This window comes from Thunnus maccoyii, chromosome 10 (assembly GCF_910596095.1).
Source record: "Thunnus maccoyii chromosome 10, fThuMac1.1, whole genome shotgun sequence".
Taxonomy (NCBI): Eukaryota; Metazoa; Chordata; class Actinopteri; order Scombriformes; family Scombridae; genus Thunnus; species Thunnus maccoyii.
The window spans coordinates 29,253,234-29,268,188 of record NC_056542.1 but is presented as its reverse complement, the minus strand read 5'-3'; the positions used below and the strand labels follow the sequence as shown (position 1 = coordinate 29,268,188).

At 42.4% G+C, this 14,955-nt stretch overlaps 1 protein-coding gene across 5 annotated transcripts in view; it reads right to left on the bottom strand.

The window, feature by feature from the left end:
- Nucleotides 1–14,955, bottom strand: part of LOC121904923 (vacuolar protein sorting-associated protein 13B-like) — a 342,443-nt gene that overhangs the window by 49,478 nt on the left and 278,010 nt on the right. For 4 of the 5 annotated variants that reach the window (XM_042422730.1, XM_042422728.1, XM_042422729.1 and 1 more), the window contains 4 exons: nucleotides 8,882–9,078; nucleotides 6,194–6,375; nucleotides 5,318–5,538; nucleotides 5,054–5,185 (listed from right to left, as the gene is read on the bottom strand). In XM_042422730.1, the coding sequence (XP_042278664.1) occupies nucleotides 5,054–5,185; nucleotides 5,318–5,538; nucleotides 6,194–6,375; nucleotides 8,882–9,078 (732 nt within the window). Of the gene's footprint in view, nucleotides 1–5,053; nucleotides 5,186–5,317; nucleotides 5,539–6,193; nucleotides 6,376–8,437; nucleotides 8,738–8,881; nucleotides 9,079–14,955 lie in introns of those variants that run through there. The other variant, XM_042422732.1, reaches the window with a different exon arrangement.

Below are 14,955 nucleotides of genomic sequence, written 5' to 3'. Positions count from 1 at the left end.
ATAAGCGCATGTACAGGTGTCAAGAATGTCTGTGTTCTCAATGTCAAAAATGCAGCATCTTGTTGGGGCAGTAATCAGCCAGTAGGAGATTGAGGCGAGGGATCTCATCTGTGGGAGCAACACAACCTCAGTGGAGGAGTTAATCATATCACAGTCTGACAGCTATCCAGGCTAAAGCAGCTTGGACAGGGCTTCAGTCTCACATCTACCCCCTTGTACCCACAAAAATCTTCCAGGAGGCCTCTCGGTTTTGCAAACCCTCAACTTTTTCACATCTTTCTTTAAGCAGCTAAATGTGAGTTGTTGCTGCGATACACAGGCTTGGAGATGTCAACTGTGTGGCAACTCTGTTTGTGTGTGCATGGTTTTTCCTAACATTTTCTCAATGCTTGGAACAAAACGTTCCACTAAGTAGGCATTCCTGTTGGTAAGAGTCATCAATATATTGCGGTTTGTTAGGAGAAAACAATATGGTGGAGTCTGGCCCACCTACAGCAATGGGTCAATGAGAAAGCCTCACAGAAAACACAAGTCATGCGAGTCGTACAGGGATGCTGTCCACTCATACGTCACCTTGCATGCAAGAGAGGAGAGCTCACTGGCCTGCTATTGAAAACACTGGTTTAACAGGGAGAGGGAAGTGTGTCAAGTCTCCTGCATACAGGAATTCAAGTACACAATTTCAAAACAGCACACAGTGTGCATGTGAGTGGGATAGTGAGTGCGTGGCTGCAAGTGTATGTGTAAGTTTTATTTGAGCTCCTTCCAAAGGCTCTTAGGCCCTGATGGGATCTCTCCTGCACACCCCTCCCTGACTCTTGACGCACATGACTGTGGTTCAGACAGCTTCTTAATAACTACTCAACTATCCCAACAAAGAGGGACCCCAGCTTGCTCTATACTTTTAAATGGCAGGGGGGTTGATGGTTGATGGTTAAAAGAGGCTGGCAGTAAAAGCTCAGAGTCTGACTGCCAAGCACGTTCAGGGTCCTGGGGTTGTTGATGCTATTGAAAACGGATGGGAAAGTTTACACCATTAAAAAAGCACTTGATGATAGATGTGTGAGAGAGAGACGTAGAGAGAGCAAAATATAGATGGGACAGCTGCGACAGTGAGTTCAAATCCATTTCCAGTTTTATAGTGGAACACTATCTGCGCTCCCTTTCGAATCTGACACTGCGATTTACAAACTTCCTGCTGCCATCATAAGATGCCATTGCTAAGCCCACTCTTTGATGGTATCGTCTTTCCGCTCCGATTCATGAGGCAATATGATACGCACATCACAAAGGCTTCCTCCAGTAATCATAATCACTCTCTGTCTATCCAGGGACTTTAAGTGGACAAATATTAAGACAAAGATATTTAAACAGTCAACACATCTTCCTTGTTAAAGAGCAAAGGATGACAGCTTCTTCTTCAGACACAGTCCTACCAGGAATCAAAGTATCCATTTCCCTAATCCACCCAGATACTATTACTTTAGTTTTCACAGAGTCTAGGCCAGATCTGCATGGCAGAGTGGCACATATATAAATGACAAGGTACAGTAAAATGTCTGGAATACAGATTGTAAATAATGACACCCGCTCAAGAGAAACACACATGAAACGAGACACCATGGAGGATGCAGAGAAAAGGCAATAGCGAAACCTGTAAAATGGACATAATGAAACAATAATCAGACCTAAAATAACCTATATATTCTTCTATAGATGATCCTAGCCCACACATCTGCTACAACCAGAAACATGATCACTTTCTTTCCGGTTGCAAAGGAAAGCAGAGAGTCATTCAAACATGGGAAGAATGGGAAAAAAATAACAGGAGGAACATTCCTGTTGTCTCAATTGCACATACAACAGCCTGTGACCATTCTGTGAGAAAGCAGAGTGTGTAAATACTACTGGGCTTTTGTGTGGCTTTCCACCAAAGCCACTTCCCCGGGGTTAGGGGCTGGGGGGAGCAAAGATTGAAAGTGGGGCTGGGGACCGACAATTGAAAATGGAGGTATGGGGCCTGAGGTTAAAGTGGTGGGGGGCTGAGGTTGGGGCCATATGGGGCTATCGAGTGCAAGGCTATGAGCCAAAAAAAGACGAATTTAAAAAAAAAAATCCATATTCTTTTTATGATCTTTGAAGCCCCTAAATACACTGTAGTTGTACCTTAATCTTCATTTGAAGCTTAATTTGACCTAAATTTACCATCCATCTGGCTTCAGAATTACTAAGGGCATGATTGAAGGCAGAACTAAAGGAAAGCACTGCGGTAAAGGTGAGGAAGAAGAGGTGAGCTTTCTGGCTTGGGGAAACACAGAGTATCAGAATAGATAGAAATTGCATTCATGTCAATATGAATAGGAAGCCATTTGGATTGTGCACTTATGACTGCCAAGAAGGTCTTGGTGATGTTATGCTGGATACAAGAGGAGTCCATGCTACCATGACTACAACAGTGTATTATTACTGATTGTGTTATATGAGTGTAAATTACAACCATATACCAAGAAGAGCCTTTTATTTCTATTTATTGCTATGCATCTGGAAGTGCTCCAGCTGTTCTGGTTGTGGTGGTGTGGTATGACCATGCCTGGGTTGTGAGGTTTCAATTGTGTGGTAGTTGAGGAATCTTCTCCATGGTTCAATGCTGACCCTGCAGGCCACATCACAACAGGCCTGCCTGCCAGCCTTGACACCAGGAAACATGAAAATCACTGAAACAATTACACACGTTAGGATACATCCTTCTGTTGCGGAAGGACAGAGCCTGTTAACATTTCCAACTGCTTCTGATTACGTTTTCAATTAGGATCAAGTTTTTCTATGCATGGACAATGTGTGCATGTGTGTGTCTGGAATGTAAGCCTCTATTAGATCAAAGATACATTTCAGCTTCAATGGGCAGGCCTTTACATCCATCCGTATCGTACACCACAACACCACCAGACAACTTGACAAGTTGTCTGGTGGTGTTGTGGGACTGACTTGTGCTTAATCGTACCCATATAAGGTTTTCTCACCACCTAAAAGATTTACTTTCAGTGAAAACCGCCAAAAAGGAAACAATATTCCATGATTTAATTGTTCACAACTTCTTCTGAAGTGGACCAAATATTTAAGATTTTGTTTGATTTTGTGAAGGATCAGCCTTTTGTACTTGACCTCTCTCTACCCCTCAATCCAGAACTACCGTACCCACATGCAGCACATTTGCCTTATAATTATGGTGTGTTTTTCCCTTGTGTTCAGCAAAGTGGTGAAGGCTGGAGGTAGTTAAAAGGTTCAGTACAAGTTACAAGGCTGCTGCTGTTTAGACCAATCAAGACAATATAGCAGGCTTAATTATTTCATGAATCAAGCCCCAATGAACATGTTAATGCAGCCTTCAGGGTTTCTGTTTGAGTGTGCATATATCTGTCTAAAAGGCCATTACTGCATAGTGTATAAAAAGGGAGAATGGTATTCTGTTTCTGTATAACATACCTCGAATGTGTGTGTTTCTGTGAATACACATTGTGTGCCTCTATTTTGGGTTCAAGTTACTGGGCCAAGTTGGCATCCAAAAAGCCAAACATATCACCCAATCAGTATCAGAAAAGCTTTGCCTGACAGGATATGACCAACTAATCATGTTTGGCATGTTGGGTAAAGCCCACCATGGATACCAACATGTCCAAAACACTACAGTAAAGCTGCAATATGACCTTTCATTACAACACCACCATCGCTCTAGAGTCTTATTTATGGCTAAATTAACCAGCAGAAATAGGGAAAATTCGCTAGCTTGCACTAAATGATGTAAAGATGAAGCCAAGGGTCAAATATGACCCATCATCCAACACGGTCAGTTAGAGCTTTTGATGAGTCAATGATGCCACTGAGTGAAAACAAAGGTATTAAACCACTAGCCAGAATAATCATTTATAGTAGATTTTCTATACAGCTTGTTTAATTTTATTTTCCACAGGTAAAAGAGCACAGCTGTTCCTAGAAAAACACAAGCTATTATTGCTCACCTGGCAGTGAGAGTCTGTATGCATGTAAAACCATGAGAGTACCTCACGTCTCCAGAGGCCAGTATATGAGTCAGCACAGCCACAGCTGAGCTGAGCAGAGCCATGATAGGGCATACAAAGCCAGAAAGGCCGGTGTGTGTATGTGTGCGCGCGCGCGCGTGTATATGCAGTAGACAAGTGGGTGGAGGACCTGGGCCAGATGAAGGCTTGGCAGGTGTCATCACTCAAGTTTTACCGTGTTTTCATGGGCATAACTTCATACACAAGTATCCTGGCTACCAGAGGCAGTGCTGAGAGCTGAGAACTGAGAGATGACGAGGACCATAGCACTAGAAGCCCAAGAACAGACACATTGTAGCCTCTTAGTCAGAGTTTACAGCAAACCGAAAAGGCAGTTCCATCTTGCAAATTTTATTACTACTGGCGTAGAACCAAAACTATTCTCGTGAAACTCTACTTTGTTGTGAGTTTGTTTAGCTGATACTCCATCTGGGACAGAAGACTGTCTTTCAGCATATTCTGTAAAAGAACATACATTTTCTAGGGATTTCCTCTACAGATTTACTAGGCCCCTGCTCCTTTTATAATGGCTGCATGCAAGTGCTAGCGATCAAACAATAGGGAAAATCCCTTGTTGCCTCAAATGTCTGAATGCATCCCGCTGTTGAAATGTATGTATGTAATGTATGTAAAGCAAAATGTACAATTGAACATCCTCAAACACACTGCAATTGAAACGAACATATTACTGAGTGTTTGGGTCACTTAAAAAGCACTTCAAGTTATATGGACGTCACCTTTGTATGTTTTCATGTGAGAAATAAACTCTTTTGGTTGAGGAATTAGCTACAGGTGAGGAAATCCCCTACCTACATTACCACAAAGCTTACAATGCCATACCAGTGATGTACAGTATGTTAAACAATGTGCCTGATGTTTGTATATTAAGTCACAGAGTTTATACTTTATTGTATTATTTGGAGTGAGGTTTAATATAAAGTATGTTGCAGTCTCTACAGCCCTAAGCGCTTTGTCACCTTTTGCCAGCTGTGCAGGGCAGTGTCCAGCGTGTGGATGGCATATTGGCTGATATTGAGGAACACTGGATCAACGAACACATTTGCATCCAACATGGTGTTCTGGGGGCAGCAAGTGGCTGTAGCCTGGCCCTGAAACACACAAGACATGAAAAGCTCTATGAACTTTTTGACATTTCTTAAACAATACATTTTCTCACAAGGAAAGCTGCAGGTCTCATTATTTGGATAGAAATAAAGACAATATGAACAACTCAGCTGTACCTGTAGTAGACAGGGCTGGAGGAGCTGAAGGTGTGTTAGGTTTCGATACTCCAGCAGCTTGCAGTCCAGCTGGGTGGAAAAGCTGAACTCCTGACAGTGGCGTGGTCCATTGCTCCACTGGCGCAAGAAGACCCGCGGCTCCCGGGCACCAATAACCATGAACTCCTGTTCCTGAGGCAACTTCCTGTCTGGCAGGAAGGGACGAAGTCGTCGAGATGGAACTGGAGGAATGAGACACAGTATCTGTGTTTAAAGACTAGACTGTTAAGAGGTAATCTAAATATCACATAATTTTGGGAATTTCCTCCTGATAATCAAAAAACCTAAAGATTCTCTCTCTTTTTTTTTTAGAACAAATAGGAATAACATTCTCGTCATCCAAGACAATGGGTCTGAGTCAGGTTAAGTCAAATTCATTTATACAGTGTCTCAAACGCAACACAGTGAATCCACTGTTGTGAGTAAAAGTGTGTTTTAAGCTGTCTTAAAGTCATAGATGGACTCAGGTAATCAAATACAAGGTTATTATAGACTATCATAGATTACTATTAATGATTTATAGAATGGAGACAATTATTGCCACAGTTTCCAGGTGATGTTCACCGTGGAAATTAACAGCTGATGATGATGTTGAATGTAATGTAATTAAGGTGAATGGCCATTTGCTGTGTAAATTTGCTGCTACTATGATCCACATTGAACACATAAAGAGAGGAACTTTTTTTTCCACCAATAAAAGAAAAATACAATTTTGAGTCACTTTAACTTACAAGTTCTCCTTATAAACTTTTAACTATTCAGATTTGGAAGGCAGTTATTCTGGCTAAATCAGCTCCCTGTGTGTGATGTAGTGTGACTGGGTATTGTGTGTCCTACCTGTGCCCAGCTGCTCTAGATGGTGGCAGAGGTGAACTTCCATTTGTGCTACCTGCAGGGACACGCCCAGGGAAGGGACAAACCAGGGTGCAAAGCAGGAGTCTACACGGGTGCAGGCTGCCAATGCCATTGGAGATACCAACTGATCACAGGGCAGCTGGGAGCCACACTCACTATCCGAACTGGAGGGAAGAGGAGGTCCAGCAGACAACAGTTACAGATTGCAGATTGCAAAACATTAAAAACACTTGAAGTGCTAAAAAAATAAAGAAATCCCGCCTCATGGTTGAAAGCCTCTGCCAACCAGTCAAGTTCCAGTTTATATCTATGTCTGTCCAGACTCATATAATATTTGTAGTGAAGATTTTGAAAGAATTTAATAAAAGGCATTGAGTGTATTTTCCTTATGTGTTCACATGCTTGGCCAATAAAACTGATTCTGATAGAAGACAAAGTTGTAGCCATGATAGTAGACGATGCTTCAGATACGGATGTTGCTGCAAAGTAGCTACAAATTCTAAAATGTGGATGCTTCACACACATCTTCAACCCGGCAGCACAGAAGATCTAAACAATCACCACAGTTTCAAGGTGGACACCCGAGATTAGTGTCACCAATTCAGTATCCGACCAAATGTGAATTATGGTCTCAATCTCCCCCTCTGTTCCTCAGTTATAGAGTTGAATAATGGCCATAAAAATATGTTTGCAGAACATTATGATGTCACAGTGAAGTTGACCTTTGACCTTTTGGATATAAAATGTCATCACTTCATCATTTATCCTATTAGACATTTAATTAACATATATATTCTTGAGTTATGGCCAAAAACGTGTTTGAGAGGTCACAGTGACCTTGGCCTTTGACCTTTAAACACCAAATTCTGATCAGTTTATCTTTGAGTCCAAGTGGATGTTTGTGCCAAATTTGAAGAAATTCCCTCCAGTCGTTCCTGAGATATGCATGCACAGACAGAAGGACAACCCGAAAACATAATGCCTCTGGCCACAGCTGTCGCTGGTGCAGAGGCGTAAAAACACAAACTGAAGGCACCCTGTGACACTAGTAAAACGAAAAATTATGTCATATGGAAACAATAGTGGAGAAAAAATTAGTAATATATGACCGTGATTCCGTATTTGACAGCAAACTAGTAAACAGTTATTGCTTTTCTATCAAACCTTGTTTTATAATATCAAAGATATAGACCCAGCTGTGGAATAATAGCCACAAAAATTCGACTCACTAATTAAAATTGTCTGATGCTCATTTGTAGCTGAATGCTTTTGTCTCTTGCCCAGTGAGTTACAAATGTGCAACATCCTCGTCAGAAGTCTACAATGAAACAAACACTACAATTAATCAGAAAAAAGGAATGAAAAGAGACAACAACGTGGAGAGGGCCTCCTCGCTGTCCGAGGCTGTGACTTAAGGTACATTATTACTGCCGCAGTTTCCAGGAGAACCTCTCCATGGACATTAATTGCATGTCATGGTTGATGATGCTGAATGGAAGGTAATTGAAGTGAATGACCATTTGCTCTGTAATTTGCTGCTACCATGATCCACCATAAAAACTCCAGCAGGAAACGCTCAAGACCTGAAAAACGCTGGTGCAGCAGAGTGCTCCTTAAAAAGATAAGCATCATATGTTGACAATTTTCATTACTTCCAGTTGGCAGGGCAGCCAAGTTATTTTTCTGGTGGAAACTAAAGTAAGGCAGATGAAACGAGTGAGTAGGGAAAGGGGAATCAATTTTGATCAAAAAAGACAAATAATTTAAACATAAAGGAAATGTAGTGTTTGGAGTATGATTGTAATGAAACGCAGATGTATATTTTGCTTTACACTGTATCTGGTACTGTAGAGTTTTTTCCCTGTTTCTTCTCTTACATGTTTTCTTATTCCTCCCTTTCTGCTCCTCTGGAGCTCTCTAAGCCACACAGAATGTGGGCTTGGCAATTCTCTTCCACTTAAAGTTCCCTAAATCCCGGGAGGAAGTAAAAATGGGGGAGAGAGAGGAGAAAAAATGGGTAAATTAAGATGAGGAAGGAATGAGAAAAAGACAAAGAAAAAAAAATGGGTGAAACACAAAAGAAGTTGCTGGGTGAGATATTAGGGAGATGAAGAGAGGAAGCTGTGGTAGCAAGGAGAGGGGAGTAAAAGCAAGCTCTTTGAGGTGTTACAGTGCTTGACAGACCCAGTCCAACCCATCCCTTCCCATCCCAATTCAACCCAGCCCAATGAGGGCCAGGCCTAGGAACTTATGAGCCAACCCAAAGGGGGCTTTTACTTCTCTTGCTTCCCGTGAGCTTCCCCTCGATTAGATACACTCAAGGTAAGCAGGATGGAATCCGGATGGGCCCTGACAGGCACTTGGTGTGCTGGGAAATCTCATTAGGCCGATCTGAACGCCTTCCAAGCCCGCTCCCTGCTCCTGCACACCAGATGTGGGGCGAGGGACACATTGCTAACTCTTTGTGCTCGGCGGCCTGGGTGCGCTCTCTCTTTCTGCTTTCCCTCACACTGGACGGCACACGTACTATAGATCCACACACACACACACATATCTGCTTGTAGGCATACACATGCTCTCAAACACAAGCCTCAGAGTACTGGCATGCACACAACACATACTTGAAAGCACACAAAGCAGCACAAGATAAAATATAGAAGATTCTTTCACCTCTGCTCATCTCCTCCCTCTCCATTATTATTGAGTACAATTCTCCACAGGTCTGAGGCCACCAGCTCCTTCTGCTGGTCAGTGAGGCTGAGGCTGGGCAGCTGCAGCTGGCAGGCACTGCTCTCTGACAGGCTGAACTCCCGATATGGAACAAAGGCCTGCTGGAGCTCGTCCCAGTACTCCAGGCTGCATGGTACCTGGAAAGAAAGACACAGCAAACAACTTACATATGTAACCCCCAAGTATGTATTTTATTTAGGTTTCTATACACCCTATCTACTCCTCCTGAGGCTAGCAGCATCACATACTGTAGTAATTGGTGTCCTTCAGCTCAGGTTCAAGCTCCCTTAATGGTAAGCAACTACCCCTCTGATGAAGATCAACATCATAAAAGATAAAATCGCAAACACTAAGAATATTTTTTTCATAATATGTCCTGTAGACATTATGATAGAGGCCTTGTGGCACCATTACTACTTTATGCAGAATATTTTTAGGCATTCTATGACTTCACTAGAAAGCCAGGAAACGAGGGAGACAAATATGCAACAAAGGACCAAAAGTTGAACTCAAACCAGGGATGCCGCGGCCCACAGCCGGCACCCCAGCCCCCAGGCCACAGGAGCACCCCTACTTATGCAACAGTTTCAAGTAAGGACTACATGAAAAGTTAAAGAATGCTAAAGAATTATAGTCAAAGTCAAAGTGAATATGGTACAAACCTCTGCTCATTAGCCAATAATAACTAAATTCCAAAGACATTGCATAACCAGTGTGCTTCTTTGCATTCATTTGAGTTGCCTCATGGGGTTAGACTGAGCCCTGCAGCAACTGAAGCAAAGTTGCTACTGAAAGACTAACTAAAAAACAACACTGGTTGTTGTTGCTAGTGAATATATCTGAAAACACAGCAACATGCCAGAAGACTTAAATTATACTGTTTTCAACCAGTAGATCCCACAGATATTCCTTGCTTAAGCTGGTGGCTTTGCTCCATCAAATGACAGCATTTTACTGAGTGTTTTCATATCCCCCACTTAGTCTGCTCTGCTCTTCAGATGGACACTAGTGGATATTCTTACTATTGTATCCATCAGTTGTTCATCACTTTAACTTGAGGCTCCAATCCAAACAAACAGACTATTGTAACCCCCTCGGTGTAACCCTGATTACTCATCAACAGTAGGATTACTGTAAAGCTTTGTTATTGCACAACAGATACTACTTCAGTCCTGTGGATCCCCCGGTTACACATAAAGTATTAGGCAACTGCAGTGGTCTGCTAATCATCAAGTGTTTGATACTTTACTGACCCTTTCAAGACACGGGGAATCCCTGCCTTAGAGAAGGAATGAGCAAGTGATTTTTATGGTACCTTCAATTTTACTCAGACGAACCAATCTTTAATTTCTCGTCTAGTTGGAAAAACCTACAACACTTTGACCGCAGACCACCAACGTAGCAAGACGACAACTCATCTCCATAACAACATTGCATGACCACAGCATAACTAAACACCAGGCAACTGTATGCTATAAGACAGCCATTAGCATTTGAAGTCCTGGAGCTGTTTCTCACACTGAATAACAATCAGGTTATGTGAGAGTTCTCACATTATGTGATGACTGGTAGGGCTCCATTTGTTCCTCTCACATTGTGCCAAAATTAGCATAAATGTGTCTGGTGCTCCTGTGTGAACTAAACCATGTTCTCAGGTTCCCTCGACCACCTGCACAACTCAGCTACTGATGGATCAGTAGTGGCAGGGAGCTCTCAGCAGCACACCTGAAAGATGCCAGGCAGTAAGGCATGAGTGTGTGTGTGCATGTGTAGTTTATATGGGTTAGCAAGTGCATTTGTTTGTGACAATGCAATGGTTTACTGAAGCTATGGTGCCCAAGAACAATTACTGAACTCATGGAACTGTCAGAAAGTTGGTGTGTGTACATATGAGAAGAGAGTTGTGTGAACAAAGTGTGTGTTCGTACAATTATATGTGTGGGGCTATAATGTTAGAGAGGAATGGATGAGGTAACCGTAGCTTACATCATGTATGAAATGCCACACAGGTTTTCCTGGAATCAACTTCTCATAATTGTACCTGACAGACTTGTGCACCCGCAACCCCAACACCGAGCCACCGGAGCGGAAACACACTGAATCTCCAAAGAGAATTCCCAGAACTGCGTTACTAAAACACAGAGGGTGTTTTTTTCACCTGTGATACTTTATACACATGACAGCATACAGAAACGAATATGTAAGGTACATATATGATACAGTCAAATACATTTACATGGTTGAATTTGCGTCATGTTCTCCTTGACTCGTGGCCATGGCCTCAGAGGAGAGTGGAGATTAAATTGATAAGTAAAAAAAATGCTGTAGAGATGATGGAAAAAGAAAAAAAAGATGAAATTATTTTTTTGGCTATGCTGAGTTGAACCTCTGGCACTGGCACGTGGGAGGACAAGGCACCTGTGTATATGTCAAATGGATTATGTATATGTGTTCAAGAGGAAGACTATGTATAATCGTATGTATGAAAGACAATATGTGTGTATACATATGTGTATACACAGGTGTGCATATGTATGTGAGTGCATGATACAGTCTGGGCAGTGTCAGTTTCCGCTGCCTGATTGTATGTGTACCTTATCTGATAAACAACATGTAACCCTGAATAGCTGACATTCCCTTGGCTGGATGGGTCCAATCTGTGTTTCCCTCAAGCACTAGACAAAGTGGGCCTGGCAGCTAGACTTCAAGGTAAAATATCAGCCGATGGGTTACCTTCATTTTTGAGTTAAGGTTCCATTTTGGAGATGGATCAAATGCCTGGAAAGCTATGTTGAGGACTTTTTAAGTAGTTTAAATATTCAAAACTATTTACAAATATATTTACATCCAGGACTGTTGGCAGCATTGTGTATACAGATCTGATTTCCATCCTTGTCACCCACCTCTGTTCCTGCCAAACCGCAAACTACTATTCTGCATAGAGTTACTTTTCTGGGACTGATTGACCCATCACGTTTTTCAAAAGGTTAATTAAAGGCAGGCAAGCTAAAGCAAACACACAACATACAGAAATGATTTCAATTTCCATGATAGACCCAGGTGTGATCACTGCTAAAGTTCAAATATGTCTCTGCAACTGAAGACTCCCCTAGCTCTCTCTGAGGCTGCGGCTGCCGACATCCACAGCCTTGTCTGCCATTACTTTTATTAACAATATCAACACTGCTATTAGGTCTTCTGTTATTTCACTGATGCCTATATGTCTAAAAATTCCACTGCTTGCTACCTCTTATCAGCCAGCAGACAAATTGAATTGACATCGGCTTGAGCAAATGTTTACTCAGGAGATGTAATGAAAATTGTTCTGAAAATGACTCCCGCTGTGCTGTCTCAGGTGGGCTAATATACATTAACATTAATCAGTGTGGAAAATCAGGAATAAGCCCATGCTGAGATCTTCGCGCCCAAACTTTTTTTTTTTTTTTTTTTGTTTTTCCTCTGTAATGCCAAACTCGTAAAGGGGACTGGAGTTTTGGTGGATGAGGTGTAAAAACTCCAGATCAAATTAACCACATGGACAGTCTTTTATTTTTATAGTGCATTAGCTGTGACTAATGCAGGTCTACTTGAGCGCTGTCCCACTAAAATAATAGTTATCTTGGCTAAAACACACTCCTGCTCTTTCTGGTTCAATGTGTCGCTCTCAAGTGAAATACCCCACTGACACTGATTTAGACAAAAGAGTGCATATTTTCACTAATTGGAGACTAAGTGTATATTAATAAAAAGGGGTGTGCCGTGGATGCGATGCTGATGGTGGACCTGTGTTTTTCATAATGACAACAATGACAGAAACAACAGCTGCAGCAGTGGTTATGGCTGAAGGTTGCTGGTTCATCTCAGGCCACAGAGCTTTAATATCGGTCGCAGACAAGCAGAGCCATGATGGCAGTGCAGAGGCCTGCTGGGACATGAAAGGCTATCCCACAGTGCCATGCACGAAAGCAACAGCAGGGGAGCAGATGGTGTGATGTTTGTCTAAAAAAGTCAGAGCGATTTGGGCAACTGCCTCAAACAGGGAGTGGATGATCAAATTTATACGTTTGTATGGCATGGGAATAAGGCAGATGTGAATGTGCTCTATTTGTTTTACTATAAGCTGAGGCTGACCTCAAGTTGTTGCTCTCCACTTTAACATACTATCCTCCTCGTGCTCTCCTGAGCTGGGGTCAGGCTGAATCATAGCTCCTGTGTTTACTCCGTGTTTCTCAGGCTTCAGAACCCCACAGAGAGGCAGAAGGAGGGGAAGACAAACGAGGGGGATGGAAAAAGAGCAGTAAGGACACCTGCTTATGATTCAGAGAACTGGACCACACGGTGGTGAGAAAGTGAGAATGAGTCACCTTCCTCTCTCCGTCAGTCTCTTCATCACTTGGGCCCTCTACAGGTGGGAACCTGCGGATGCTCCATTGGGGATCTGTCGTTTTTCAGCCGCCCCCCCCCTCCAAAATCACTCTAATGCTCCCCTAGTACTGTGTGTAAAAACAGCGCGGGCAGCAATTTGACTTTGAGTAATGGAAGGAGGTTTGAATTCCCCCTTCGAGATACTGGAACCAGTTGGGAAACCACAACTATTTAAATGCAGGAAATCTTGATTTTATAAATATGATCTGCTCTGGGGACAAGCGAGCAGCATGGCTCATTGCTGGAACCATTCCCCCCTGCACCCCCCCACCCCCTCCACCCCGACCTTCATCTATTCAGAAGGGTGGAGAAAGGGAGTAAAAGAGAGGAGGAGGAGGGAGTGTGACAAAAGTAGGGAGAGGAGAGAGAAGAGGAGGAGGAATAGAAGGAGGAGATAGATAAAATATGGATTGTATTTTATTCACCTGCAATCTTTTTATCCCTCCACCTGCTGGTAAACCACCCTAATTGGAAAAACATTACTGCCTACATGACTGAGAGGAGTGACAAGACATCTCTATGCTAACTATCACTCCCTCTTTCCTCCTTATTTCTTTTTCTTTCCCTATGCCTCTCACTTTCCATTTCTCAAAATCTATCAGCCTCCATCTCCGTGTGGCCACATGGTAATTTTAGAGGCCTGAGAAATTATGACTGCCTTCTTTCTCTTTCCCGCTCTCTCTCTGTACAGTCTAGATGTGAAGTAAATGAAATTCCTTTGGAACAGAAACTGAACCATTACTGTTTTTCGGATTTTTATGGCTGCATTTCCGTTCTCTGTAGCTGGACTTTCTTTCTGGTCTTGGGAGAAATAAAGAATGAATTAATTGAGACTTCTGAAGTTTTGCATGAAGGAAAGCTAAATAAATTGTCTGCCAGAGGCTGAAATCAATTACATCTGGGCTCACAATGACTTTGGCTGATGACCAAGGGGTCCTGTTCAAATAACCCCCACAAACCCAACCCTTCTGCTCACACACAACTGGCTTAATGCATGTTTGGACAAAAATATGAGGTAAGTAGGACTGTGTAACATATCAGTAAATGGATCCAATGTCTTATAATTACTTCACAATCACCTCTTTCAAAAAGTCCATGATACATGATACTGTTTTTAGCAGTGTTGACAAAATGCATCAGAGTAGCTTTCAACAATGGATTTAAACCAGTTTAACATCTACACTTTCTACTTGATGTTTTTCATAAATGTTACCAACAGTACCTTTGTTGAACAAGCCCATTGCTATAGCCATCTACGTTTTCTATTACAGACACGGCTGCCGCAGGGCCTGCTGGCCAGCATTTACATGGATGTCATACAGTAGTAACACAAGCAGCAAAGTTAGGAGACACACTGACTCATAACTCTCTTCATGGCAAGCTGTGCCAGTGCAAGTTGCATTTCTCTTTGAAATAGAGGCTAATAATGTACAACTGTTTAGACTATTTTTTTAGATGTCAATACAAATAGCTCCTATTAAAAATCCTAGACTCCTACTGCTTTCCTCCAAAGAGGCACTATCTCACCCTGCTGCATTTCATTCCCACATGAAGCGGTTTCAGTAATAGCTGGGTGCTCGGAGCCTCAT